Raw genomic sequence first — 24839 nt, 5'->3', positions numbered from 1 at the left:
ATGGTTCATGATTGTGAATTGTTGCATGCAAGCTCAAACTCAAACATACGAGATGCTTAGGTTAAAAGCGTCTTTTTTTAAATCCTTCTTTCTGCACCAAGTTAAAATGAAACACTAATATCCAAGTTTAAGTCGTTCATTTAGCTCAAATCTTCATCTTGTCTTTCATTCTTTACATACACAACTTTTCTATAAGCATCGTTCCAACTTTCTTCAACATTCCTTTTTTTTATTTATAAGTAATTTCAGAACCCATTATCTTGTAGCAACACTTTTAACTTTCCATAATAATTGCGTCATACATACTTTTAATAGCAAAAAGGTGTGTGGTCTACCAATATCAAGTGTTGAATTGGTGCCCCTCAAACTTTGGTTGAGGGTTCAGATCAGGGGTTTGTTGCAAGAATAACAGTTAGATATGAAAGTCATAGAGACAAGTCCTGGTTTAAATTCATTTGCATTTACGTTTGTACAGATTTGAGACCACAAAATTGGCCTTTACTTGTTTACATTCCCCTTCTCTTTTGTGAAATTCAAATCACTTTACAACCGGGGCAATCTTAACATTTCATCGTTTTAACATATTATACGCTGGCAAATCTTTGACACTTGTGACATCTTCAAGTGACAATTCTCGCTCCAGTTGCATTCTTGTGGATTTCATAACCTCCTACAAATCACCACAATTTTAGTTTTACAATTTTTGGGTAAAAAATAAAAACAATATTAAAACTTGTGTAATTGCTCACATTGAATTCCATATATGAAGCACGTTTAGCAAGCCAATGAGCATCCATGAGCTTAAAGGCAACACAGTACAGCTCATCAAATGCCAACTCATTGTTACTCAGAAATTCCAAAAACCGTATCCCTGACATAGATGTTGGCTTTCCTGCAAATCATCATAAATCTCTTAATACAACTTAATAGAGAAAGTCAAAAATGAGGGTCAACTTTTTAAATATATCATAATTCATAATTTACAAATTAAGGTACCAAAATTTGGATTTATGTACCTGATTGAAGTTCCAACAATTGCACCAACATGAAAGAAATATTGATGCCAGCTACAGCAAAAGGATACTCCCATTCAGATCTATCTCCTTCATTTTTGTTTAGAAGGTTCTGGAATGCTTCCTGTTCATGTTCATATAATGGAAAAAGAAAAAACAAATTATGCAAATTTAATAAATAGTATATTTACGAATTGACAAACCACCTCCTAAAGTAAGGGAAAAGACACTTTTCCCATTTGTGTCGTAACTTTTTACAATTTTGACCTCATTTACTTTTAGGCTAAATGCATGAAATAGCAACTTTAATCAACTTATTTGGTGTCTTTTTTAAAAATCTACCTAATTATAGCAGTGAAAATCACTTTATATTTATATGACATAGTTACAATTGAGTAATTTTGCAAAGTAAAATGCTGTAAATAATATATAATGCTATATAGTAAACATGGCCTAAATATTCTGGTAAAGAAACAAACCGGATATTTCTTGGCAAAGAAGATAAGATTCTCTAGAGATATAAATCCTCCACCCCTGCAAAAATAGCATTCAAATTTATTTATTAAAATATTTAAAGCATATAAATTTTGTTACATGGACTTTAACAATGTTATTTTTACCTGAAGTCTGTAGAAGGATCAGATCCTTGCCACCCCATCTCTTTCCATACCTCTGATTTAAGCCCAGGGAGTTCCCTATTTGGATATGCTGACCTCCATAATTGCCTTAATGCATCCTGCCACTCAAACACCCAGACTTCCATTATTCTATCAAATTCTAAGAAAAACAAAAATCCCCAATAAATGAACCTTTTTCAACAAAAACAACAAACAAGATACTTACTTGATGCTCCAAACATGAACCATCAAAAGGGACTTCCAATCTTTTCTGCAGACTTCTCAGTCTTGCCTCCTACCCAAGAGAAGAAAAGTAACAAATGATAATATATTTCATGTGTAGAATTGTGTATTTTTTCTTATTGATTTTATTTATACCTGTAATGGAGTAAGTAATGGTGGAAGAAACTTCTTTGTTGGGCCACTTCCTGTTGTTGAAGGCAAAGTCCAAATCCGTGCAATAAATGATCCGGATCCAAGTAGAACTCTTGCTACAAGAAACAAAATGGAAATTTTCTCATCAATTAAAACTAAACATTACAAAAAAACGATTCTTGAAGTAATAACTCATACCTAACCATTGTGCCCATTCTGAAATTATATTAGAGAACAGAAATGCCCAGTGGAGGTTTTCTTTTCTTTTTTCATCATACATAATATCTTCATCCGTTTGTACCTAAAAAACAAAGATTAGATACCCATCATAAATATCATATTATATATTGGGAATTGGGAAGATGAAATCACCTGTAATTCTTTAGCCTTGTTGTCATCGTTATTCCCAAGTAAAGGTTCATTTAGGTCATCCAAATCTGCACCTATTAAATGCTCATGTTTTTTACCACCGACATCTCCATGATGGAGTCTTCTCCTTATCGTTCGTGATGTCATTAGTCCTATTATGTTTAATCTGTCTGACGCCTGTTCAATTTTATCATGAAACCACGATTTTAAGTTTCAATTTTATATGCTCAGAAGCTAATGTAGAACTAGGTTCATAATCTTTAACTTCTGAAGTCAAACTACATATCTCAAAATCCAAATTTGATATGGATTGTGAACTGTATGCCCAAATTGATTAGAAAATCTTTCTATTTGTCATGAAAATTCACCAGCAATTATATTTTACTTGAAGATCTAGAGCAATTCATACGAACTTCGAAGTAAAAATTCACTAGGGTTGACATAAGTATACGACTTCGGAAGGTGTACTTGATATGTTATTAATCATCGACCAATTCACTAGGGTTGACATTAGTATACGACTTCGGAAGGTGTACTTTGATATGTTCTTAATCATCGACCAAACAGTCTTTCCACAAAAGCAAAATTATGATTCGGGCATGACGAGTTAACGATAAATCAATTTCAATTTAATGCGATTAACAGGTGATCATATGATCAAGAATGGATCTTACCTTGAAGGGAGAGAAGCGGATCGGTGAAACCCAAATCGAGTTCCAGGAAAATTATAACGAGGGAGTTAGGTGAAGAGTAAGAAACGAGGCGAAGAACACCCTTTCTCTCTTTCCCTCCCTGTCTCTCCCTAGGCGAAGCGTCAGAAGAAGGAACAGAGACTTCCGATCCTTTCTTTACATGTACTTCACGTTTCTGGACGTCAGCCTAAAATGTTATTTCTTCGAAACAGGGCACACCGCAAAATCAGCGAATTTCGTTAACACCGACTTGATTGAAATGGATGGGTTTGGTTCGGTTTCCATAAAAACCATGGATCAAACGTTTATATCAATCAACTTTTATAGTATTATTATTATTATTATTATTTTATTATTATTAAAATTGTGGAGAAAATGAACAGTTAAATTGAGTTAAATTGACATAGTTTGTCATTGATTTACATATCCGGTCCCTCTATAATTGGTTGTGTGTCACTTCTTTAATTTATTCATGTCATTATTAAAGATGTTAAAGATGTGAAGAATAGGAACAGTAAACTGCATGAGGGGTTGATAAAATCAGTCCACAACTTTCTATATTTTCAATAGTTCAGATTTTTGACACTAGACTTTATCATATTGCCAATTTAGTCCCTTAAACAGTACTTGACCAGATATTGTTTCTCGGTTACCACAAGGTTAAGCATTTTACTTCCCGATCCTTCCACCGTCTTCCTTTTATCTCCCACCGCTTCTTCATCTCGATCCTTCGACAGGGTTTCTCTTTAGAAACGATTGAGCACCGCCATCATTTCTATGCCCACCGCCCCTTTCTCCCGATCAGGTGCTCCACCGCTTTTCTTACCCAACCGGGTGTTCATCGGGTTACTGTCTACCATGGTCACCGCCTCTACCGCTTACTTCCTATGTACGATCCATCTTCTCCCTTCTAATATCCGTCTACCCGTTACCGTCTCTAAATGGGTGCAGCAATAACAGGTCGGAGAGGAAAACGAAGGAATCGCCAAGGTAGTCGGCGTGTGGTTGTGTCGAAGACTGATTCCTGTCGCTTCCGACATAAAGGCTTTTGGTATCGGTTATTTCAGGTACATATTTTCTTCAACGTCTGCTCCTATATCACTTCTTCTCCCGTCGTTCCTCTTATATGCGACAGATTTCTTGAATCCGTTTGTTAATGTGTTGTAAACCGGATACCCATATAAAGTCGAATAGATTTTTCAGTTTGGGGTTTTCATTTTACCTTCGCTTTGCTCTTTAGATGTCTGTGGCATGCAATGGCAGAACGCCTTCTCCACCCTGTATCACCCCATCAAAACCGTTTCTGATCCTCACCGCCTTGAACTGCCATCCTAAAATCGTAGATGTGAATTTTTGTTTGGCTTCTTTCCGCAATCGACTGCAGATGCTTTTATTTCTAAAAACCGTAGACTTTCAGATGGTGTTTGCCTGGGCTGGAAGATGTAACACGAACTGTGGATACCGACTGGTTGTATCCAATACAAGTGAAGGCTGTAAGGTTGCATGTTAATTTGATTTCGCTGTGGATTTCAGTTCCTATTACATGTTAATTTCATTTCAATTTTGTGTATGCAGTGCATTTCAGTACTTATGTAGACGATTGAACCCTACCATTTCGTCCTTTTCAATTAATTTACAATTTAGTTTTCGGTGTGAATCAATTTACAGTTTGGAGTGCTCATTAGCAAAAGGAAGGCTACATATCGACACAGGTATGACTCTTTTTACTTGGTTACTCTCTGTAACTCTAATTTCTTATTGGTTGTAAGTCACCGTACCACCACCATAATCCAGGTCACCCGTTAAACGTGCCTGGTTGATACGTGTTCTATTTTAGGGCTTTTCAAGAGGAACCCGGGTAAGAGAATCGTCCCCCGCTCTCCGCCGTATGCCGTCGACTCCCATGTGAAGCCTTCGACCAGTACTGTTCTTCGATTTTTTATAACCTTTTTTGTTTGTTACTACTATAGTTTTGGCAAAGAGATTTCAATAAACACAAATTTAATAAATAGATCTTATATAACATAAGTTTTTATGCTGATTGATTACACTATCTGTTCCCTTCCGGTTGATATGCTCATATCATGTAATCATAAATTCCAGTTTAAATAGTAGGGTAAAGTTTATAAGTTTTCTGACTTCATTCATTTGCTATTAATTTAAATTATTATTACAATGCTTCTTCTATTTGTTTTTCTCAGGTTCCATTCTGAACCCTTGGGTTAAGTGTCTTACTCTTTTTCAGCCAAGGAACCTAGGAATGGAATCACCAATTCCATGGATCAAGTAATGATGGGAGTGGAGCTTGAAGAAGTGGACGAGCAACCATGAATCTTTACACCTACACCTATCTTGATGAGAAACCATCAATCAAATTACATACTATGTTCCGAAACATTTTTATTTTGGTAGTTTCTTTAATGATAGTTGTCTCATCTTTTTTCATTCCAGGAAATTTAGGTGGAGATCTGCATTATACAAGTGATAATGGTGTTGACGATTACAGTTGCACCTGTTGTATCTCTTGCTTCATTCGTTACTCCTAAACCTTCTTTTTCGTCGTTGGTACGCTTAATAGGTTTTTTAGTAAAACCTAAAATTTAGTTTTCTAATCTAATTTAATAGCAATGAATGTATTGATCTATTTCTGGTGTTTGTTGTAGTTGGATTATCTATGTTTCATCAAATAAATAAATTTTATAAATCAGAAAAAAAAATTCATAAGATACATTTGAGTTTAAATTTTGGGTTGAAAATTTTGATTCGTTAATGAATTGTTTTAATGAATTGTTGTGAGGATTACACCCGACACCGGTTGTGGGGTGCGTATGTTTTTATTTTCAATTCTTTCTGAATGTTTTTTGTTTGATTTAGGATATTTGAAAATTGTGATTTTTTTTCTTTTTTGGCATTGTTTTTAGGTAGCAAGTTTTGGTCCTTATCTATGGAAGAGAACCGGGTGGGTACTGGGTCCCGATGACATTTGGTAAAAAAAACATTTTATTTTATTTATTAATTCTTGAATTCAACAAAAAAAATTATATATATATATATATATATATATATATATATATATATTTATTATAGGTACAAGAAAATCGAATCGTGTGAGTCCTGAAAGTGGAGGTGATTAGGTGGTGTTTCTTGAACGACTTTATGATGCGGTCCCACCGAGGATAGTTAGCGGTTTGATTCCGAGTCTGTCGGTTGAGAAATACATAGAGGATGGTAAAAAAAATAGAATATACATGAGAATGGTTATAAACGGATGAATGAAATGATTAATTCTAGAAGGTATCAGAATGTAATGTATATGAATACCGCTTTGGAAGGATTTGTAGTTGGAATTCATTCCTCCAAGTTGTGGCTTATGAATGTTGTTCCTACTTCTGCTGAGGCAAATACTCTTGAAGTTTATTTACGAGTGTGGCCTCAACTGGTATATAATATACAAATCTTTTAAAACTTGAAATTTATTAATTAAAAATTGATTATTAAATTAGAAAGACATTAATTAATTAATAAAATAATATTGCAGGTGTGAAGTCTTTTCCATGAATGCAAAGAAGGTATAGTAAGCACATTGTTTGTCTTTAGCTGTTCCATTCAGTTTGAGATTATAGACTTTGAAAAAAAATATAATAAAATCTCATGATTTATGATCATGGGTTTTTGCATGAAAGGGTTCTTAAATGTATTAAGGTTGTGAGCATAATCTCTTTCGGTTTAGCAATGTACATTCTTTATTATTATTATTATTATTTTATAGCATACTACAACACTTTGATATCTTTCCTTATTAACACATTGTCATGTGAAAATTCTATCCAATTATTGGATTGTATTTTCAAAATTTTCTTATTATAACATTTACACGTTTGTAAATGGAGAAATCTCCTACAATGGCAACGTATTTTATTGTGGCTAACAACTTAGGCAATGTACTTTACTTTGACGCAAAAGCAACACCTTCTGCCCCCCGCAACGCGGGGGGAAACTTTCTAGTTATTATTATTTTCCATAACTTTTCATTTAACTTTCTAATTTATCATTCTCATTTTGGTCATATGTTTAGCTGAAAATTATCTTTTTGATTCAAAAAGATTTGGAATAACACTGAAAGGTCTAAAGTTTTTATTTGTTGTGAGTTTGATCCAATTTATTTTAAATTTTTTTAAAATGACAATTTTGCTTCTCATTAATTTTATTTTCTATTCTTTTTTTTTACTTTGTTATACTTTTGATTTAAAATTAGACACAAAAAAAAAGAACCCCGCCCCTCACTTTTCATCTTTTTTCCCTCCGATAAACATCACAACCACCAACGGTCATCGGGTTGGACACTACTGCTAAGGGGACTCCTCAGCCATACATGTCCTAAAGGCAACCATGAAGGGGATTGGAGTACGCCAATGAACATTTAGTTCATCAACACCTATAAGTTGCGAACTTGCTAGTGTACCACTGGACTGTCTAGAAAGGTCCGTGATCGTCATTTATACTCTGCTAGACGACTACAACGACAACACCAACAACAACACCGAGGCCTCTCATCATTTTAACACCCACCGACTATTTTGTCTACCCATGTTCTACCCAACATATTTGTAGATAAAATACATATACAGTTTAAAACTTGTATAAAACATCTATTCAACAGTCACCTCAAATAAACAATTAACATATTTACACATAGCACGTATTTTAAGCTAAATACTTCATATCTATGTGTAAAGTGAAAGTAACTACACACTCACATGATTTGATGATTTCGGGCAGCAATTCGTTTCCTAAAACGTTCGTTCCTAATAAAACCGAGAGTTTTATTGAGAAATCGGGCTCTGCAAAGGTCGGGCTTCGAAAACAAAAAGATAAATTTTTCGGGCTTCTCGGGCACTTCGTGTCGTATTCCGGGGGTTATAATCGATATCGGGGCTTCGGGGGACGTTAAAATGAAAGAAATATGGAAAGAGGGGCTAAAAGTGACAATTTTCCAAAATATACCCGGGAGGTCTCGCACCCTCCTATTTATAGGGGCGAGCCTCCTGATCCAACGGCTGAGAAAGCTCCAGGTGGTGCAGATCTGAGGGCTCGTAGCACCTGCTCGCACGTGGGCTCGCACATGGCTGCGCATGCGAAGGCTTGATGGCAGCTTCTTACTGGACCGAGGTCTAGGTCCGAAGTAAGGGGGGTTCGTGGCTTCATGCGAGGGTTCGGACACGTGATAGAGGGCACGCGTCGCCTTCTCACTGGACCGCTTCGGATCAGCTCAGCAACTCGGATGACTCAGCACCATTTCGGACACGTGGCATGTTCTAAGCGAGGACACGTGGCCGAAGTCCACCTATGCGAAATTCCTCGGTTTTGGGGATTTTTTCTCGTTTTTCGCGTCAAAACTTCTAAAATCCATAACTTTCGCATACGAGCTCCGTTTTTGACGTTCTTTATATGCACGCGTAGGTAAAATTACGCTCTACAACTTTCGTAGGCTAATTTTGACTTTAATTTTTATATTATTATTTTTAACAGACCGGGATAGGAAAACCGTTAAAAATTCATAACTTCTTCATCCGACGTCCGTTTTCGTCAGACTTTTTACCGTTGTGCTACTATTTACGAGACCTTCGATTCTCGTTTAGGTTGTGTCGGCTAAAAATCACTCGATCTAAAATTCGAGTTTTTAGCTGTCTACTGCTAAGCTGAAACTTCGAAAAATCATAACTTCGTCATACGAAGTCAGATTTGGGTGTTCTTTTTATACCTACTCTCGGTTTAACGAACACTACGAGTTTCATTTAGATCACTAAGGCTAAAAAGTAGTTTATCAAAAACTCACTTTTTACGACATTCAGCACCGTGCCGGTTTTGTCGTGAAACTTCGACAGGTCATAACTTCTTCGTTATAACTCGGATTTCGGCATTCTTTATATATCCGTAATCCTTGTCACGACCACTACAACTTTCTTAATAGTATCGGCTTTATTTAATATTTATTTTCGATGCTCATTTTTATTCTTAATTAATTAACTCCTAGTAATTAAGCATAAAACACATAAAACACATAGAATTCACATAATTCCTTTTTCATTTCTTCAAAATGAGTTACAAAGGTTAACCTAGACTATCATATCAAGATTAATGCCTAGGCTAGAAACACGAGTGTTACAATTCTCTCCCCCTTAGGATGATTCCGTCCCCGGAATCACACACCAACAAACAACTGCGGGTAGCGACTCATCATGTCACTTTCCGTTTCCCAGGTGAGATTTGGCCCATTCGTATGTTTGCAGCGCACAAGCACTAAATCAACCATCTTGCGTCGCAACTTCATAGTCTTACGGTCAACGATTGCCTCAGGTTCTTCAATCAACCTCTTGTTTTCATCCAACCTTAACTCAGAAATCGGAATTATGTCGGGCACATCTCCCGTGAACTTCCTCAAATAACACACATGAAAGGTGTTATAAATACCCTCCAGTTCTTCCGGTAATTCTAGCTTGTAAGCTCGATTCCCGATCCTCTGAAGAACTTTAAATGGCCCAATAAACCTTGGACTCAACTTTCCCCTTTTACCAAATCTTATAAGTCCCTTCCACGGCGAGACTTTAAGTATAACTGAATCTCCAACTTCGAAGGATATCAATTGTCTTTTCTTGTCAGCATAGCTCTTTTGATGATCTTGAGCAGCTAACATCCTTTCCCTTATTACTTTCAACTTTTCAGCAGTCTGATGGACTATTTCGGGTCCTATAAACTGCTTTTCCCCAGCTTCCAGCCAACATGATGGCGTTCAACACTTTTCCCCATACAAAGCGTGATAAGGTTCCATCTTAATGCTTGAGTGGAAACTATTATTATAGGAAAATTCTACTAGAGGTAAGTGTTCATCCCAGTTACCTTGGAATTCTAGGGTACATGCTCTCAGCATATCCTCCAACGTTTGAATTGTTCGTTCGCTTTGGCCATCGGTTTGAGGATGGTAAGCTGTACTCAAACACAACTTGGTACCCAATTCCTCTTGTAGACTCATCCAAAACCTTGAGGTAAAACGGCTGTCACGATCGGATACAATCGTTAACGGAACACCGTGTAGCCTCACAATTTCCTTCACGTAAGAATTCGCAAGTTTATCCATAGACCATTTCTCGTTAGCGGCTATGAAATGCACACTCTTAGTGAAGCGATCAACGACCACCCAAATCATGTCGTGACCGTTCCTTGTTCTGGGTAGTTTAGTCACAAAATCCATGGTAATGTCCTCCCATTTACCCATGGGTACACGTAAAGGTTCTAAACTCCCATACGGTTTCTGATGTTGTGCCTTAACCCTAGCACAAGTTACACACTCGGCCACATACTTAGCAACATCGAGCTTCATCGTCGGCCACCAGTAATAGGGTTTTAGATCCCTATACATTTTCGTACTACCGGGATGAATCGAGTACATGGTTTTCTGAGCTTCTTCCATCAGAAGACCTCTTACTCCTCCCGTCTTAGGTACCCAAATCCTATCTTTGAATACCTTCAATCCTTGACCGTTTGTATCAAACACCAACGTTTTACCCAAACGTTCCTCCTTCCGATCATTTTTATCCAAAGCTTCCTCCTGAGCTTTCTTTATACTTTCCACAATTGTCGAGACGACTTCAATTCTCAGCGCTCTTGGCCTTTTCTTTTCAAGATTTACCTTCCGACTGAGAGCATCAACAACATTTGCTTTACCAGGGTGGTAAAGTATCTCACAGTCGTAGTCCTTGAGTAGTTCTAGCCAGCGCCGCTGCCTTATGTTCAATTCCTTCTTATTAAAGAGATATTGAAGACTCTTATGATCAGTGAAAAGTTTACACTTAGTACCATAAAGATAATGCCTCCATATCTTTAAGGCGAATACTACCGCTGCCAACTCCAGATCATGAGTGGGGTAGTTCTTTTCATGCTCTTTCAACTGCCTCGATGCATACGCTATCACTTTATCCCTTTGGGTCAGAACACATCCTAACCCAACTCCAGAGGCATCACTATAAACTGCGAAGTCATCAACTCCTTCAGGTAACGAAAGAATCGGTGCTTCACACAATCTCTTCTTTAACTTTTCAAAGGCTTCCTTATGCTTTTCATTCCAAGCATAAGTAGCTCCTTTGTGGGTCAAAGCTGTTAATGGAGTAGCGATCGAAGAAAAACCTTGGATAAATCGGCGATAATATCCGGCTAGTCCTAAAAAGCTTCGAATCTCCGTGGGACTTTTTGGTTGTTCCCACTTCATTACAGCTTCAATCTTTGCTGGGTCAACCATTATTCCATCTTGGTTAACCACATGACCTAAAAATTGGACTTCTTGAATCCAAAATTCACATTTGGAGAACTTTGCATACAGCTTCTCCTCTTTCAGAACTTCTAGCACTTCACGCAGATGCTTTTCATGCTCCTGCTTGCTTTTCGAATAGATCAAGATATCGTCTATGAATACTATCACAGATTTATCAAGGTATGGTTTACAAACCCTGTTCATCAAATCCATGAAAGCTGCTGGGGCATTGGTTAATCCGAACGACATAACCAAAAATTCATAGTGTCCATATCTTGTTCTGAATGCAGTCTTTTCGATATCCTGCTCTCTCACCTTTAGTTGATGGTATCCGGACCTAAGATCGATCTTCGAGAAATAGCTCGAACCTTGCAACTGGTCGAACATGTCATCGATCCTCGGCAACGGGTACTTGTTCTTTATCGTCGCTTTATTCAGCTCTCTGTAATCAATACACATTCTCATGCTCCCGTCTTTCGTCTTTACAAATAACACAGGGGCTCCCCAGGGTGATGAACTAGGTCGAATGAAACCTTTGTCCAATAACTCCTGAAGTTGTGTCATAAGTTCTTTCATTTCGGTTGGTGCTAATCGATACGGCGCTTTGGCAATCGGCGTCGTTCCTGGTAACAAGTCGATACGAAACTCCACTTGTCGATCAGGGGGCAATCCGGGAAGATCTTCGGGAAAGACTTCTGGATAATCACACACCACCGAAATATCCTGCACCTCCTTCTTTTCCTTCTTAGCGTTGATCACGAACGCTAAATATGATGTACACCCCTTGGCCAAACACTTTCTGGCTTTCATTAGGGAAATGATTCCAGAATTTACTCTGCGTTTGTCACCATACACCATAAACGGCTCTTTCCCTGGCGGATTTACTTTTACTATCTTCTTCCTACACATTATTTCGGCATCATTGGCGCTAAGCCAATCCATTCCTAAAACTATGTCGAAACCATTTAACTTGATAGGCAATAATTCCTCGTGGAACTTATTCCCATCCAAGTCAATGAGGATGTTTTTCATACGATGGCTAACAGGTACAAACTTGCCACTAGCAATTTCGACTAATAAAGCATTAACTAGTCTATCAACAGGCAAAGCTAGTTTTCTACCAAATTCATGCGAAATAAAGGAGAAATTGGCTCCAGAATTAAACAAAATTTGGGCAGGCAATTCGTTTACGAGAAAGGTACCTGAAGCGACATCGGCTTCTTCTTTCGCAGCTTCGAGTGTCATCTGAAAGGCTCTCGCCTTCGGCTTTGGTGGCAGATTGGGTTTCGCTGCGTCTTTCTTCTTCGGGCAATCCCTCAAAATATGCCCTTCTTCATGGCACCCATGACAGACGTTATTAGTGAAGGTGCATTCATTGGCATAATGCCCTGGCTTTCCACACTTGTAACAAGTGATTCCCACGCTGCATTTCCCAGCATGTTTCTTCTTACACTTGTCACACCACTTGGCTTCGGCTCCTCCTCCGAATTTTCTCGAACCAGACTTCGACAATTTGTTCTTTTTATTGGAACCTGACGTTCCTTCAGACTTTCTCTTCTCGCCAACTTCAACCTTACTGGCGGCTCTCCCCTTAATCATATCTTCAACATACTTGGCAGCCCAGATAGTTGCCTCCAAAGTAAGTGCCTGACGTATTGGCACCGCATACTCCCATGGAAGTCCCTTTGCGTACCAGTTAATTTTTGCCAGCTCATCTGGGACAATACGCAAAGCAAACTCCATTTTGTCTGTGAAGGTATTCGTATACTCGTTAACGGTCATACTCCCCTTCTGCAACGTTAGAAATTGGTTTTCTAACTCTAGTACGTTTTGGGCCGAGCAGAACTTGCGCTTAAAGTGCACCAAGAACTCTGCCCAAGTCAGTTGCAGTGGCTCATTAGGGCTTAGGGTTTTCCCCAATGTGTTCCACCAACGAGCAGCACTACCCCTGAACTGACGTACTGCAAAAGTGGTTTGCAACTTGCCTTGGCAATCACAAGTCATGAAAGCCAATTCCATTTCCGAGATCCAGTCCATTACTCCGACATGATCTTCTTTTCCAGTGAAGGTCGATGGCTTGCAATTCATAAAGTCCTTATACTTGCACCCATTTCTCTCCACTCTACCCTCATGGTTATTCCTCCCAACCACAAGCGGTTCACTATGACCAACCGATCTGCTGTTGTTCCCTTCTTCAGATCGATCGTCATTTAGTTCACGTCGTTCAACAGGAACTGAAGGTTCATCCCTGTTGTTCAGCAACATTTGCCTCAACTCCTCCCTTTGTTCAACCAACATGGCCTGAATCATAATTCGTACTCCAGCCATAGTGATGGGTTCTGGTGCAGCTCCTACTATGGGCACCTGTTCCACCACTTGGGGTTGAGGTTGTTGGTTTCTGTTTGCATTTCCCGCTCCACTTCGAGTTCTTGCCATTACAATCTATATACCGAATAAGGCGAATTTAGGTCTTTATCCTTGTTAGACATGTCAATTCCCTTATCACTCCGAAACGTTTACATGTTAGTTCTAATCTCGTAATCATACACTTAGAATCCTACACACATAAGGTTTCTAGATCCGGTCGGCAACAGACCATAGATCCGAACAAATAATGGCATATATGGCAACATATAGCATTTAGCACATAAAGGCATTTTAGGCACCTTTCCCAAAATAAACTAGTGCTCGTGTCTAAAATATGGTAGACACTCACCTCACAATCATCACTTAGCATTCTAAGTTTAAGTCTAGAAATCCTACAATTTCTTAGTTCGCTTAAACTAATGCTCTGATACCAACTGTGACATCCCCTAATTTCTCGGTCAGAAAAGATCGATTTAATTTATGCTTTTTAAAATAAAATCAGAGAAATCTTTTCAAAAGATGTTGCGGAATAGGTCCCCAAAATAAAACATGATAAAAGTTTATCAAAACCTTTCTTTAAGAAATGTATAGTTTCATTTCATATCAAAACCTCGGGATGTCATGTACCGATACAGATCAAAAGCATAAACAAGACGTTATAAGCCTTTCAACAGTTATTTACAACTACTGGCCTATAATCCAAAAATCTCTCATCATCCTCCGACTATGCTCAGGGTCCACTACCTGTAATCATAAAAAGCTGAGTGAGTCAGGCTTGGGAGCCTGGTGAGCATATAGAGTTTTCAACCCACAATAATAATAACTTATTAAGTTCACCAATCAACAATAACCCTGATTACCCATTCCCGTTGTCCTCACTTTACGTCCCTAAACACCTCTCACAAGGGACCTATCCTAAGGAATATCATCGGGTTGGACACTACTGCTAAGGGGACTCCTCAGCCATACATGTCCTAAAGGCAACCATGAGGGGGATTGGAGTACGCCAATGAACATTTAGTTCATCAACACCTACAAGTTGCGAACTTGCTAGTGTACCACTGGACTGTCTAGAAAGGTACGTGATCGTCATCTATACTCCGCTAGACGACTACAACGACCACACCAACAACAACACCGAGGCCTCTCATCATTTTAACACCCACCGACTATTTTGTCTACCCATGTTCTACCCAACATATTTGTAGATAAAATACATATACAGTTTAAAACTTGTATAAAACATCTATTCAACAGTCACCTCAAATAAACAATTAACATATTTACACATAGCACGTATTTTAAGCTAAATACTTCATATATATTTGTAAAGTGAAAGTAACTACACACTCACATGATTTGATGATAATCGGGCAGCAATTCGTTTCCTAAAACGTTCGTTTCTAATAAAACCGGGAGTTTTATTGAGAAACCGGGCTCTGCAAAGGTCGGGCTTCGAAACCGAAAAGATAAATTTTTCGGGCTTCTCGGGCACTTCGTGGCGTATTCCGGGGGTTATAATCGATACCAGGGCTTCGGGGGACGTTAAAACGAAAGAAATATGGAAAGAGGGGCTAAAAGTGACAATTTTCCAAAATATACCCGGGAGGTCTCGCACCCTCCTATTTATAGGGGCGAGCCTCCTGATCCTTGTCACCGTGCCAGTTTTGTCGTGAAACTTCGACAGGTCATAACTTCTTCGTTATAACTCGGATTTCGGCATTCTTTATATATCCGTAATCCTTGTCACGACCACTACAACTTTCTTAATAGATATCGGCTTTATTTAATATTTATTTTCGATGCTCATTTTTATTCTTAATTAATTAACTCCTAGTAATTAAGCATAAAACACATAAAACACATAGAATTCACATAATTCCTTTTTCATTTCTTCAAAATGAGTTACAAAGGTTAACCTAGACTATCATATCAAGATTAATGCCTAGGCTAGAAACACGAGTGTTACACTTAGTTAGCCAAAATGTTGGTCTACGTCGGTCTTCAGGTTCGATAGAGAAAGATGGAGAGAGATGAGGCTTGACGAGACAAAGGCGATGTCTGTGGCTCGTGTTTCCAGACGAAACAACGTTTACAGATCTGGACGGAGGCGACGAGATCGGAGATCGGAGCAAGGGTTTACAGATGTACAGTGACGTTGTTCTCTGTCCCAAACGAAGAAGATGATGGTGGTCTATCGTAGGCGGTGGCGGCATCGCTATGGTGAGAGAAAGAGAAGGTCCGACGAGTAGCCTTCGTCGAAGCCGGGGATCCGATGATATGTTTACAGGTTTAGGAGGTCTGATGTATGTAATGTAGATAGATAGATAAATGGGGGAGAGTGGGGGATAACATACATTGTTTTTTTTTTTTTTTAGTTATTGTAATTAAAAAAATAGAAAATGAAAATATAAAGGGCAAAATTATCATTTTAAAAAATTCAGAACAAATTGGACCAAACTCGCTACAAAATGAAAACTTTAGACCTCCGGTGCTAGTCCATACATTTTTGGACCAAAGTGATAATTTTCACCTAACCATAGAGACTGTTTGTACAATTTTGTATTTTTTTTTCTTATTTTTAAATGAAACTCAAAGGAAAATCCTTATTTTTGCAAAGTTTATATTGTTTTATCCAAAGTTCATTTTCTTTCGGTTTTACTCCATAAGTTTTATACAACTTGTTGATTTTACTCATCTTACTTTCTTTCCCTTTCACATTGATTGTGTTTTTTTGTTGACATGGCATATCTCGCCAACGTCTTATAAAAAGAAATGGAAAGAATGGTAAGGAGGCTCAAACTTGATGCCTCTTAGAGGTAATCCATACAAATGGTTGCTAAACCATCAAGCATGCCAAACAATTAAAACTTAAGAGATCACTATCAAAGTAGACTCTACAAATGGTGTATCCATACAAATCAAGATGGTTGTTAGACCTTCAACTAGATCAAAGTGTTCAAGTTATCTTCCATGTCTATTCATTTTACCATGGCCGTTAATTTAGTGTGGGATGGAATCTTAAGGGTATGATAAAAAACTGAAACCGAATAACCAAACCGAACCAAATGATGTTTGGTTTATCTGGTTCGAGTTATTTGGTTATTTGGTTAATTTAGTTTGATTAACCGAACAAGGATACCTTATTTGATTTGGTTTTGGTTGAATGTTCATTATTTTGGTTAAACCGAATAAGATATTTAATTAATATATATTTTATAATTTATATCTATAAATTAACATTTTATATTTAAAATGATAGATTAGTTACTAAAAAATATTTTCATAACTCATTATTTAATTATTAACCATTATAAATTTATAATTGTTTATATATTGTATTAAAAAGTAACAACTAATTAGTTAAATGTCAATCAACCTTCAGTCATTTCTCACATGTTTATACGACTAAATTTATGTTAACTTCAAGACAACATATCGTGAAATACTAAATGTAATATGTTATGTATTATTGTATTTTTCTCATTTGTAAAAGTGTAGTAAGTTTTTTTTTCTTTTAGTTTAATATTTATTTTTACATGTAAAATCTTTTCGGTTAAACCGAATAAACCGTAACCAAATTAACCAAAACCGATTAAATCGAACATAATTTGGTTTGGTTATGGTTACTTTTAAGATGTAATAAAACAGAAAAAACCGAATCGATTAAACCGAAAAAACCGACCGAATAACACCCCTAGAATGGATGAGATTAGGGTTTGCTAACTATTTTTTATTTTCAAAATGACTCTAATGACTTCGTATATACATGCATCATTAGATAGCGCTTCCAAAGCCTTTAAAGTCCATCCAAAATTTATATATATATATATATATATATATATATATATATATATATATATATATATATATATATATATATATATATATATATATATATATATATATAGACTATTTTAACCTTTGTACTATAATTTCTACATTTTATTTAATATTTATTACAAGTTTAATAAACTCCCCACCCCCACCCCACCTTCCCTTCCATGCGTGTATAGGTGGCGCAAGAACTTCATAAATTTTGAAACAACCCCACCCTCTCGATTACAATGAAAAAGTAAAATGAAGAACATAAATGTTTTTTTTTTTCATTTGATATTTACAAGTGTGTTAAAAGGACGACGAACAAAGGCAGGTAGAATTATTTCACACGGGTATAAAATTCAAGAAAAATAATGATGCACCATCAAAAGAAATTAATGAACATGGGTGATTGCCTCTCCCCACAAACCACCCATATTGGTATGGAACTCAAGTCGATAAACACACACATTTGGAAAAGAGTCGATGGACACATACACACACCATCACAACCCCTCTTATCACCAGCTATCTTGCTCTGGAACTCAAGAACACAATAAACATACACATCGTTTCTAGATTTTCGATTTTCTACAAATCATTTGAGTGTTTGTGCGTCTACATCCAGATTAAAAACTCAGATATGTAAATCATGATGATTGATGATCATTTGATTTATGGAAAAAAGATGAACAAAAACAACACGTTGATATATGTTTAAGAAGACACCTAATTTTAAAATTCAAACATGGGTTCTTGTGTTCTTGATCAAGAAAGAGGATAACAGATTACAAAAAAACCTTCACATGTCTTCATATACATCCTCACGCCGTATATGGTGGCTCCGATGGTGGAGCCCACATCAACTCCACGCCAGAGAGGATACCAACTATCAGAGGAGGTCTAGTGTAGCATCCGGGATTTTCCAGGTATTATTACTATTCATCCAAATTGAGTGTGGAGTGGTTTGGTGTGGGCTTTGACCTTTGGGCCTTACTAGTGGGTCGAGGAAGCTGCGTACGCGGGGCGTACATTGCCATATATGCCCAGCGTACTCGTGGAAAGCAAACACAGAGGCCAAGCACGTACGCCCAACGTACGTGTGCAGCTCCTTAAACCCTAAAATTTAGGGTTTACGCCCTATATAAAGAACATTACCCCCGATTGTTCAGCCTCCACGAAAACCCTAGCCTACTTTTGTGTGTTCTTGTGATTTGAGAGCTATTTGAGAGTATTTTGGTGTAGTTTGGTGCCTTGGAAGAGAAAGAAACTTGAAGAAGGAGCAAGGATCCACCAAGAGCTTGTAGATCCAGAAGATTAGCACCATTTCTGACTTATTTGAGGTATCAAGTTCCAACCTTGGCCATTATATTCTTAGATTTGTTTATGGGGGTGTTTAAAGTTACTTTTGGACTCCATTGTTGAGGCTTCTTGCATCTTAATGATTTCAAACCATAATAGCTGTCCTTTTGGGCTCTTAGAGGCACTAAGAATCATAAAAACCGGACCTTGATGGTTAAGCCACAACCATGCAAGTGTTTATGGGTCTTAAAGTTTGTTAAAATGACCAAAATCATGTTTTGACCCCAACCTTGCATGCAAGCACATAAAGTTCGTGACTTTATGGTTTAGGAGGTCTTAAAGGACCTGGATCTGCATTTTGGACGTAACGACTTAACAGATTAAGTCATGAATGAAGTCCCAAAGAAGCTGGCCAGTACGATGGGCGTACTCCTTAGTACGCCGCACGTACTGGGTCAACTCCCCGTTCTGGTCAAGGCCAGCGTACGCTGGGCGTACGTGCCAAGTACGCCGCGCGTACGCATGCATAATGAATGTTTTGGGCTTTTGGGGGCCTTAAGAAATGGGCCTGGACTTTTGGACCCCGTGGCCCACTGTGAAGTAAAATTCTGGATTTGGGAATGTGAAATTAGAGTATTGGGCCTATTGGGCCATAATTGGACCCCTTTGGAATTATTAGGACTTGAACTTTTGGGCCATTTGGGGGTTAAGGCCAAATTCAAAAATTGGGCAATTAGTGGGCCCTTAGGGAGCCCTTGTTAGGCCATAAGACGGTTGGGCTTCATAAGCTAGAATTGGGACTTATGAACGTTCCAATTGGACCAAGGGGTAAAATGGTCATTTTACCCTAAGCAGTGTTATGGATTCAGATTGAGTATTATTATAATTATGATAGCTGGGAGTCATCGGAGCAGCTGATAGAGGTTACTTCCTGTGAGATTCGACACTCAGCTTTACGAGGTGAGTTACCTTCCAGTAGTGGTGGGTCTACGACCACAATGTCGACCCATTAGTAGGGGTTGTATGTTAGATGATTGTCTTTGTGATATTCATCTAGGTTTGTTGCTACCTGTTATGTTTTATGAGCTAGCATGATATGATGTTACGTGATGATGGTAGTAGTAAGGGGAGATAGTCCCCAAGTTACCGGCCGATAGGGCCGAAGGGGTAGTTTAGTACCCAACTATGCTAGACTATGATTACGTGATAGTATGTGATAGACCGGTCGAGAGGACCGAAGGGGTGGGCCAGCACCCAGATATGCTAGGCAAGGTCACCGGTCGAGAGGACCGAAGGGGTAGGCCAGCACCCAGATATGTCTGGCAGTATGTATGTTATGTACTTGTATGGTATGTGGTATGGTGGGGGAACTCACTAAGCTTCATGCTTACAGTTTTCAGTTTTGTTTCAGGTACCTCTTCAGCAAAGGGGAAGGAGCCGGCGCGGTAGCGGCACATCACACTCACGCATAATTTCCGCATTGAGTTTTCTGGGATTGTACTCTGATTTTTATTATTACCCGATGATATGTTTTTGAGACACGAAGTAATGGTTTTATGAATTAATATAATATTAGCAATGTTTTGACAAATGATTTTACATGTTACCTAATTAAAAATGAAAATTTTAGCCTTGAAAATTGGGATGTTACATCTAAAGAAATCTGATTTGGGATTTCTATGGCGTCGTGCAGAAAAGTAGTGAGAGTGAAAGGGAGAGAGGGGTTGGTGTGGGGTGGGGATGTGATTTATTTTGTATATTAAAATTATTAAATATTAAAGAAATTGTAAGAAATAACCGATAACGATAAAATTGTTTTTTTTTTTTTTTTTTTTTTTTTTTTTTTTAATTTCAACATGGACCAAATCCACAACAAAACATATAACTATTTGCAATTTTGAAACAATGAGGACCTTGCAAATTTTCATGATATGCATTCTAGGTTAACATTGAACGGGCCTTAAGAAAAGACTGTATATTTTGTACGAATGTGTCGGTAGGTGGCATGAGATTTGGTTATATATTTTGTACGAATGTGTACAGAATTTGAGATGCAAAGTTTTAGGTAAAATACATAAATATTCTACAACTATTATGAGTATTACCTAATATCATATATTACAATATATGATAGTTGTATCTTTAAGATTATATACTTGGTTGTTAAGAATTGTAACTCTTCGCTTGTTGTGATTGTATTAGAGAATGTTTTAGAGTATTGGGTGTGGGCAACAAGATGCAACACCAAGTTGTGCCACCTCACATGCCACATAAGCACATGGTGTTATAACACCAAGTGGGGAAATGGGCAACAAAATGTAACACCAATTTTGAGAATAAATATTTTTTTTTATTTTTTTTTTCGAATTTGATTTTTTTTCTTTTTACTTTTTCGTTTTTTTTTTCTTTTTCGTTTTCTTTTTCGTTTTTGTGTTTTTTTAATCACTAACATGAATATATTTTTATAAAACATAAAATTTTAAAAGCAAAAAAAAAAAGACATAATATTTAAAATCTAAAATGACGATTACAATTAAAAAAAACATAATTTTAAACCTAAAATCATAACTAAAATACCATTCAAATTACTCCTAAAATCCTAATTAACCCAAATATTGCTTCCTAATTTGATCCTTCATCGCTTGTAGCACCGCTAGATCAGCAGGCGCCAAACCCTCCTCGCTCGTCCGAAGAATTGACAACTGATGTGTCATTAGTTCCCTCTCTTTTTGCGTCTGCTTCTCCCGTGCCCGCCTTTCTAGAAACTCCAAATGATGACGTTTCAACTCATTTTTTTCTTTTATTAATAAATTGTGCTCGTCGAATTTCGCTCTCATTTCCGCCGCATCTTTTGCTTTTGCCTCAACCTCCTCTGCATGCCTTGCAGCGCGCCTCGCTTTGTCGCGTCCGGGCGGTCGTTGTGGTGGGGATATCTCCTCGATATCATCCGGGATCTCATCGGTGTCGGCGTTTAGGTCGATGTGAGTCCGTACGTCACGTCGACCGAGCTCGAATTGTGAGACCTTTTGGATTGAACCTCCGACGATGTAGGCATTTTATTCCACCTTGGATTCGTTCGCAACAACTCCCATGATTTTTCAAAGTCGAAAACATGTCCCATTGTGACCCGATATTGTTCCTTAGCAGATTTGAACAAATCAAAGTCGTTGGTTCCGCTTTGCTGTTGCGCCTGAATCCGGTTGTAAATATCGTTGAATTTGCTGCACCGCTTAGTTATTTGACCCCATTTGCTGCTCAACATGTCATTGTTGCGATACTGATTTTTCTTTAAAATAGCGTGAAACTTGTCGAGCACCGCCCCCCTATAAGCTCCTTTTTTCATTCCATTTCCGCAGAGTTCGTCTTTTGAAGTAGCACACCAAGCCGCCGTCAAAGCATATTTCTCATCCGGTGTCCACCATTGTGGAACGTCTGCATTTTCTGTTTCAACCGCTATTGATTTCCCTTTCGATTTTCCTTTCCCTTTCCCTCTCTTACTACCTCCCGCTTTCACTTGAACCGATGGTTGTGTTGTAGGCGATGATTGGTTGGTTGTAGGCGATGGTTGGTTGGTTGTTTGTTGCATCGAAGCAAAAGTAGGGAAAAAATTTTGTTGTAAATTTTGGTTTTGACCAAATAAATTTTGTTGAAGGTAAGGTGAGTTGGGAAATTGCAGTGACGGTGAAGCGGAATTGAAAGCAGCGCCTTGGTATGAGATTTGTGGTGAGCCTTGAGACGATAAAATGTTGAAATAATTTTCATAACCCGCGAATCCGAGAGGCGAGGTTGTGTTTGAGTTTGATGATGGAGGGGGGGTTTTTGGGTTTTGCTCCATTTTTAAAAAAATTTAAAGAAAATATGTGTATAAGATATAGAGAGAATGAGAGAAAGGTTTCAAAAAATGGTTTAAAAGTAGTATTTATAAGTATAAAAGGTAAAAAAAAAATTATTTAATTTTGACCGTTTGCAAACGGTCGAGTGAAGAAACGTTCGAATTTTATACGTTGCAATCCGTCTTAACGCCCACGAGTTTCGCCATAATGAGCTTCAACGAGTTGGGGGGGGGGGGGGGGTGTTCCCCGCGTCGTGACGCCGTTTCCCTCTTCCACCTCAGCTCCGTTGCTTCTCGTTCTGGCCCATACCACGTCGTCTTAACTGATGATGAGTTCAGACATGGAAATGACACAAGGCATATGCCCAAACCACAGCGTATGCTTGAAACAATAAATGAAAAGGCAGGACAACATATTTTTATGGTTTTGTCTATAAAGCACAGAGCTATAATTGACTAGATTTTTCAAAGTGCATTAAAAAAAATACAAGTACAATGTCTGAATGAAAAAAAAACGTACAATGGTGCAATAGGATGAAACTAAAGTATGATGCTGTAATAAACAAATATAGAGAAGTACGTTGGCACATAGAAAAACCATCACTATGAGAAACAACTTCAGGCTATAAATCAAAATGTTAAATGTATGATATCCCAAAATTAAAAATTGAAAAAAAAAAAAAAACAAACTTACAAGAAATTACAAAATCAAATTATGGTTGCTTCCAAATGTCTTTAGGAGACACCACGATGCCCACGGCCACCACATTCAGAACACATGATGTTACCGGTTCCTCCACAACCTACAACAACAAAAGCAGCACATGAAACATACATACATACACACCCTATTTGCTCTGATACCATGTTAGATATATCTGGAGTCCAAAATTGTCTCCCAACATATATACACTTATATATGAGATCCAATAACAAATTTAACAAGGAGTTTGGTTACCTAGGCATCGAACTTTGACAATGATGCCCTGACTCTCCATTATAGAGTCAACATATAGTCCAGATCCAGTGCAAGTGGCACAAAGAACAGCACCCTTGGCTTCACAACCATCACAACGCCTTTTATTCCCAATCTTCTTTTCATCTACTGACAACCCAACTGGTTTCTCAATTATCTCCTCTGGAACAGATTTATCATAACAGAAAAGGGACTCAAGACTGCTTAATCTTCTGTGCATATTCCCAACTGCATTCGATGAAGACTGCAGATCAAATATCCATCACCATCAGCTAATTTTTACACCCAATTCACATAAACTCTCATGTTTCAATTACTTTAACCAGATTATGCAAGCAATTAATTGAATAGGTTACATAAAAAATTCGGAATTTCTAGGGTTTAGTAGGACTAAAGTGCTAGCTGGATTGATCTTATAACAAGGACTATATCTGGATAACAATTTTGATTTGCTCAACAATTCACAATTATTTTGTTTATCGAAGTAAAGAATACTAACAATCTGCGAAGGAGAGGGATGAGCTGCACCATTGTCTGAGGTAGCTTCCATCTTGAGAAAGAAACGGCGTGTTGGTTTATCAGCAAAACAAATGGATTTCCCATGAAGATGTACGGAAGACGGAAGAGGAACAGATAAGCTCGTATATGGTGAAATCCTCGAAGCACACTCCATTATACGATAAAAATGATTGAATTCTTAGGGTTCCGAAGTAAGAATCGACTTATGGGGATTTCAGGAGGAGGAGAAGAGCAGTTATTGGGTTTTGGGGAGCGATCGATGATTTCTTTACCTTCCACCTCGTTGTTAACGACGAACGGATACAGCTTTGATTACGTTCGACCTTCCGACGCAATTTGCAAAGCCAATTTACCAAAGAGAAGTCCTCGTGTTTTGCCCATATCTTCGAAAAGGCCATCCTTCTTTTGTTATTGCATTAAGCCACAAAAATTAAAGAAACTTTTATTTTTTTATTTTTTGAGCGAGGCGGACTAAGGGCTTTTATGAAATCGAGAGAAGGGATAATGATTTGTAAGGGTAATTAGTTTTCACTTTTATACACATTTAGTCATAAAGTTCATTTTTATGTTTGATATACCTTTGAGCTTGTTGAAACTATTCAAAAAATACCAATATGGCCGTGTATAGTGAGTTTTTCCAAACATCTTCTTTA

The 24839-nt window shown here is 37.8% G+C and overlaps 2 protein-coding genes across 4 annotated transcripts; both read right to left on the bottom strand.

Annotated features, from left to right (window-relative positions):
• Window positions 1-428: 428 nt before the first annotated feature.
• LOC145111074 (ELMO/CED-12 family protein) lies at window positions 429-3235 on the bottom strand. The gene is made up of 10 exons (XM_079047377.1): window positions 3049-3235; window positions 2378-2551; window positions 2204-2306; window positions 2009-2121; window positions 1857-1925; window positions 1634-1749; window positions 1493-1547; window positions 1017-1137; window positions 750-892; window positions 429-670 (listed from the first exon to the last, which is right to left on the bottom strand). Exons 2-10 carry the CDS (start codon window positions 2519-2521, stop codon window positions 569-571), a joined length of 966 nt encoding a protein of 321 aa, XP_078903503.1. The 5' UTR covers window positions 2522-2551; window positions 3049-3235; the 3' UTR covers window positions 429-568.
• A 20051-nt stretch (window positions 3236-23286) lies between these two features.
• Window positions 23287-24574, bottom strand: LOC145112736 (DnaJ/Hsp40 cysteine-rich domain superfamily protein). 3 transcript variants are annotated; one of them, XM_079048871.1, is made up of 3 exons: window positions 24196-24574; window positions 23650-23911; window positions 23287-23494 (listed from the first exon to the last, which is right to left on the bottom strand). In XM_079048871.1, exons 1-3 carry the CDS (start codon window positions 24268-24270, stop codon window positions 23427-23429), a joined length of 405 nt encoding a protein of 134 aa, XP_078904997.1. In that variant the 5' UTR covers window positions 24271-24574; the 3' UTR covers window positions 23287-23426. The 3 variants fall into 3 exon arrangements, with proteins under 3 accessions (XP_078904997.1, XP_078904996.1, XP_078904995.1); XM_079048870.1 differs by having other exon boundaries at window positions 23650-23895; window positions 24196-24573; XM_079048869.1 differs by having other exon boundaries at window positions 24167-24571.
• Window positions 24575-24839: the final 265 nt, after the last annotated feature.

Source organism: Lactuca virosa, chromosome 5 (assembly GCF_052849685.1).
Source record: "Lactuca virosa cultivar CGN04683 chromosome 5, Lactuca_virosa_CGN04683_v6, whole genome shotgun sequence".
NCBI classification, from domain to species: Eukaryota; Viridiplantae; Streptophyta; class Magnoliopsida; order Asterales; family Asteraceae; genus Lactuca; species Lactuca virosa.
Note: the sequence above shows the minus strand (reverse complement) of the source record. Positions and strands in the feature narration are given on the sequence as shown.

Bases quoted from the DNA above. Each gene is read 5' to 3' on its own strand.
- LOC145111074 (XM_079047377.1), bottom strand. From the start codon at position 2,521: ATGACATCACGAACGATAAGGAGAAGACTCCATCATGGAGATGTCGGT. The intron at 2,307-2,377 runs GTGATTTCATCT...TTTGTTTTTTAG, and splicing joins ACAAGGCTAAAGAATTACAG to GTACAAACGGATGAAGATAT. The intron at 893-1,016 runs GTACATAAATCC...GATGATTTGCAG, and splicing joins ATTGTTGGAACTTCAATCAG to GAAAGCCAACATCTATGTCA.
- LOC145112736 (XM_079048869.1), bottom strand. From the start codon at position 24,340: ATGGAGTGTGCTTCGAGGATTTCACCATATACGAGCTTATCTGTTCCT. The intron at 23,912-24,166 runs GTTAGTATTCTT...TTTGATCTGCAG, and splicing joins ATCCCTCTCCTTCGCAGATT to TCTTCATCGAATGCAGTTGG. The intron at 23,495-23,649 runs GTAACCAAACTC...TTGTTGTTGTAG, and splicing joins TGTCAAAGTTCGATGCCTAG to GTTGTGGAGGAACCGGTAAC.